This window comes from Pediculus humanus, genomic scaffold, assembly GCF_000006295.1.
Source record: "Pediculus humanus corporis 1103172108266 genomic scaffold, whole genome shotgun sequence".
In the NCBI taxonomy this organism is placed as follows: Eukaryota; Metazoa; Arthropoda; class Insecta; order Psocodea; family Pediculidae; genus Pediculus; species Pediculus humanus.
Genome location: NW_002987835.1, coordinates 783,444 through 788,991, shown reverse-complemented (window position 1 = coordinate 788,991; position 5,548 = coordinate 783,444). Strand labels below are relative to the sequence as shown.

At 25.1% G+C, this 5,548-nt stretch overlaps 1 protein-coding gene across 1 annotated transcript; it reads left to right on the top strand.

The window, feature by feature from the left end:
* Positions 1-1,780: 1,780 nt before the first annotated feature.
* Phum_PHUM499910 (tRNA-dihydrouridine synthase, putative) lies at positions 1,781-4,931 on the top strand (the record flags this gene model as incomplete). The annotated part of the gene is made up of 11 exons (XM_002430757.1): positions 1,781-1,830; positions 2,328-2,656; positions 2,733-3,024; positions 3,133-3,271; positions 3,343-3,474; positions 3,558-3,725; positions 3,826-4,014; positions 4,094-4,247; positions 4,328-4,480; positions 4,576-4,756; positions 4,850-4,931. The coding sequence occupies 11 exons, from the start codon at positions 1,781-1,783 to the stop codon at positions 4,929-4,931; spliced, it is 1,869 nt and encodes a 622-aa protein (XP_002430802.1).
* Positions 4,932-5,548: the final 617 nt, after the last annotated feature.

Here is a 5,548-nt window from a genome sequence, read left to right as displayed (position 1 = left end):
TTTTTATAGAAAATCGTTTGGGAAAAGGTTTTTTTATTAATAGGGCGGCATTGCTATAAGCTTAAGTCAATATATAATGAAGGTGCTAACATGTTACTATATAAATACTTGAGAAACACAATAATAATAATAATATTGAAAGAAAAGAAAATTGTGTGTTTCCCATGTAATTATTATTATTATTATTATGCGGGAGAGGGAATAAAAATTATTTAAATAAATATATATATATATATTTAAAAAAAAAATTCGCCTTAGCCTATTTTAGAGAGAGAAAGAAAAAAAAAAAGAGAAAAAGTAATAAAAAAAAAAAAAAAATTATTTTTGTGTTCTATTAATATTTTAAAGTTATTACCTATATATATATATTTATATTTATTACCGAAATTATTATTATAATTACCCTAATTTTTTTTATTTTATTTTATTATTATTATTATTATTAGCTTTTTACACATCTCTATTATTTGTTTATTTTTTTTTTTTTGTTGAAAGAAATTAAAAACAAACAAACAAACAAAACAACCTTTTTTGTTATGCAAAAAAAAAAAAAAACTAAAAGAAAATTATTTTTCATCGTTGATTATATAATTAATAATAATAATAATAATATTTAAAATAAAAAATGTTTAAATAATTTATTAAATTAATAAATAAATGAAAAATTTATTTGAAAAAAAAAAAAATTATTAGAATTTATTTAGAATTATTAAAAATTTAAGCATGAAGATGATAAACAATAAAAACAATTCAAAGCTTATTTAAAAAATTTGTATGTTTATGTTTATGTTTTTTTAAATTATTAATAATTATTAATAATTTTATTATTATTATTATTATTATCATGCGATGGAAAATAAATTTTTCATTTAATTTTTCATTTTTCAAATTTGTTCATGTGACCAAAAGAAATTATAAAACAATTATTTACATAAAAACATTAATAAAATAATTTTGCATGTAATCACATGCATACATTTGTTTAACACATAAATAATTGAATGATTGATTGATTGATTGATTGATTGTTTCAACATTAAAAAATTTAATTAATAATTAAAAGTGATGTTATTATAAAGTAGAGAAACAAAAAAAAAAAAAAAAAAAAATTTTAAATAATGGTTATTAAGAAATTATGTGTTTTTTTTTTTTTTTTAAATAATTAAATAAACATAACAAAAGTTTAACGAAACGGTATTCATAAATGGTTATAAATTGTTAAAAAAAAATTGTTGCACACTAAGATCTGTGCTTGTGTTTTATGTAAATTCACTGCCTACTATAGACTAAATAAAATTAAATAAAAACTAAAGGATTGTGTTATTCTCTTTTTTGTTTTAAATAATACCTTAATTAAATAATTTAATTAATACCTTAATTTGATCACTTAAACCTTAAAAAAAAAAAAAAAAAAAGAAAAACTTACTTTTTCAACAATAGTTTTTTGACACTCCACATATGGAGTATACCTTTTTTCCCTTGCATTTCCAAAACTTTAAATCTTTTTTTTATTTTAATTAGTTTTTCCAAAATGAATAATAGATTTTTATTTTGTATAACACAAATATCACAAATAAAACTTTTAATTATTTTAATCTAATAAACTAATAAATTAAAAAAAAAAAAGAAAAAGAAAAAAGAACGCGTTCGTTTTTGTCAAGTAACGAAAATTATGTAGCAGACTACAAAATATGGCGCCAAATAAAATTCAACTGACATTTCTATTTGTTATGATTGGAAATCCTCCCGCGTACGAAATTCAGTTTAAATCACTAATAAAATGGCGGACACTAAAAAATACCAAATGAATATAGCATTAATTAAACCGCAGTAAGTGTATTTTAACCATTTGACTATCTACAAAATATCGAGGAATATTTTTTTGACGTAAAACGAAATTATTTTTTTTCTTATTCTATTACATTAATATTCTGAATCGTGTATTTAGCCATTTTGTTTCGTGTATTCAAGCGTTGCCGCCATATAATTAATGTTTATATTTATTGACTATATTTATTCGAATTTGGTCAATAAAACTAATACTATTTTATACTTAATCGTAAAGTTATTAACTTTTGAATGAATAATGCGTCACGACTTGCATTGTACGGCAATGAAAAGAAAATATTTGTAAAAGAGTTATTATTATTATTATTAGTTACTTGCTACTTGGCGGCAGGTAGATTTTTTAAAAATACTAATAATAAGTAAAATTAAAAATTTTAAAGTAAATTACCTAATGAAAACAAACATAAAACAAACTTAAAAATTTTGTTTGAGTCTTAATAAAGATTTAATATTTGATTTTTTAAATCCGTAATTTTTAGATTCCTCGTAAAAGATGAAATAGAATCATTAAAAAACACATCATCGATTAAAGAGGAAGGAGAAGATGGAGAAACTCCTGATAAAAAAGCAAAACTCGATAACGATACAACTAATAATGAAACTCCTAATAAAAGTAAAAATAAAAAATTTCATAAAAATCCTAGACACAAGGGACGAGGTAGACATTCAATTTATGAAAATTTATGTAAAACATTAATTGACGTACCAGTAAATGCACCTAATCCAGTTTGTGAATCATTAAGGTGTAAATACCTTCATGATGTTAATAAATTTCTTCAATCGAAACCTCCTGATATTGGAAACGAGTGTAATTTTATAACAAAATTAATTTTTACAAAATTTCCCAAATTGAAATTATTTTCATTGGTATTGTCATGTTTTAGGTCATGTTTTTAAAGTTAGGGGCCATTGTCCTAAAGGAATATCATGTAGGTTTGGAAATGAACATGTGACAGAAAATGGAAGAAATATTGTCGATGAATCGATAAAAGCACATTATGAAAAAAATGTACCAAAAATAATAAATTTTTACACAAAAGATATAGAAAATGATCTCAGAAAAAGAACTTACGATTTTAAAAAATCAGAAGAGGTTTTGGATGTTTTACCAAAAGTTAAACCTCCACCTCCTGTACCTCCATTCGGTCCATTCAATTCTACAATTTGGGGCTTAGGGTAATTGTTTTCTTTCTTGTGACACCTGCTGAAAGATTCCAAAAAAAGAAAAAAATGTTTTTGTTTTTTAAATTTTAATTATCAAACTCTTACCTTGCATTGTTACAGTGAAATCGACTTTACTGAAGATATTGATGTTCCAACGATATCTCCTGTAAATGATACAATACCACCATTAATAGAAGAATCTATTGGACCATGTCCCGATGATGATCTCTTTAAATTACATTTACAAGAAAAGAAAAAGGTTTTATTTATTTATTTATTAATTATATTATACATAATACATTATTTTAATTAATTATTTTCATTTTAAAGATTGATTGGAGGGATAAATTATATTTAGCACCTTTAACAAACTTTGGAAATTTGCCATTTAGGAGAATTTGTAAGGAATTTGGTGCGGATGTAACGTGCAGTGAAACAGTTGTCGCCAATTCTATACTTCAAGTTTGTTTGTTTGTTTGTTTATGTCCTCTATCCCGTTTGCGCGAAACAATTTTTGTGATTACAATTATTATTTATTCTTTTAGAGTCAACCGTTTGAATGGTTATTAACAAAACGTCACGAAACGGAAGAATTATTTGGTATACAATTATTTGGTAATAATCCTTTTATAATGACGAGATGCGGTCAATTATTGGAAGAAAAAACAAACGTTGATTTTATCGATATATGCATCGGTAGTCCAAACGATACGGTTAGAAAAAAACAAACATAATCATAACAAACAGTTTGTACGACAAAGACAAAAATTATTACTTACCTAAGGTTGTTTTGTATTTTTTTTTTTATTCAAGATGGTACGTCCCAGAGGAACTACTAGTCAAGTGAGAAGAGAAAAGGTTGTCGAAACAATAGTAAGATGTTTGTCACGTGTTTCTAGTCTTCCTCTAACGGTTACAACAAGACTGGGAGATTATTCCGATGAAAAAATTTCAAATAAATTTTTACCAAATTACAAATCCTGCGAAATATCACTTTTAACAGTAAGAATTAACTGACTCATTGTCACGGATTTCCCCCGTCCCCGCTCCCCATTTTATCATCGTTTCCTTTTTTTTTAAGGTACAAGGTAGAAATAGGGAAACAAAACAAATGGATTGGAAATACGTTAACGATTTAGCACAAAAAGTTTCACCCGTAAAAGTTTACGGATTAAGTGACGTTTTCAGTTACACGGATTATCTCGATATACAAGAAAATTATCCTAATCTTTCCGGTATTAGTTTTACTATTATTATTATTATTATTATTATTATTACTAGGATCCCGGTCGAATAATATTTTTAATGATTTCAGGTGTTTTATTAAGTAGGGGAGCTTTAGTCAAACCTTGGATATTTTCCGAATTGAAAGAACAAAGGGATTGGGATATAAGTTCGGGTGAACGTTTTGAAATAATAAAAAAATTTGTCAATTACGGACTCGAACATTGGGGAAGTGATACTAAAGGTATTATCATTATTATTATTATTATTATTATTATTATTATTATTATTGTGAGAAAGGAATTGATGTGAGTTTTATTCTGTATTGTTTGTTTAAAGGTGTCGAATTAACGAGAAGGTTTTTATTAGATTGGTTATCGTTTCTTTGTCGGTACATACCTGTAGGTCTTTTAGAACATCCCCCGCAGAAAATAAATGATAAATCCCCGAAATTCGTAGGGAGAGATGATATGGAAACATTATTCGGGAGTCAAAATCCGACGGATTGGATAAAAATAAGGTAGAAAGAAAAAAAAGGGAATTTTTTTTTTTTTTTTTTTCGTTTCCAAAGTCGTTGATTAATTATTATTATTATTATTATTATTTGTTTCAGCGAAATGCTTTTGGGACCTTATCCAGAAAATTATCAATTTACACCGAGGGTAAAACCTAATTTTTGGCCCATCGATTCGTAATTAATTAATGGAAACGTGTGCGCATGCGCGGTTTTTCCTATCATTTTTTTTTTTTATATTTTTCCATACTACGAATGTCTCCTCCTCCTCCTACTCCTCCTTCTCCACCTTTTGGAAGAAGAAGAAGAAAATAACAAATCGCACACACACACACAAATCATAATCGTTAGAAAAAGAGGAAAATCGAAAGAAAATGGAAAGAAAAAATTTTTATAAAAATTTTATTTTTTTTTTTAATCAATGAATTTGAAACAACGAAATAATTAAATTTTATTGTTTAAATGTTTTTTTTTTTTTTTTTTTTTGCTTTTTAAATTATTTAATATTTATGCGCGGAAATGTATTATTAAATCACGTGATTTATGCATTATAAACAAACAGCAGAAGAATTATTTATTTAATAAATAATAATAATTTAAATAATGGATACTCAAACACGAATGTGTAATAAAATACTAAACGAATAAATAAATATATATATATATAGAAATTTTGCTAAATTTTTATATAACCTATCGCCATTTTAAAGGGGGGGGGGCGCGGAGAGAGGGCGGAGCGGGGGGGAAGGAAAAAAAGAAAAGCGAATCGTGTGCGAATTTTAAGTTAAAAAAAAAAAA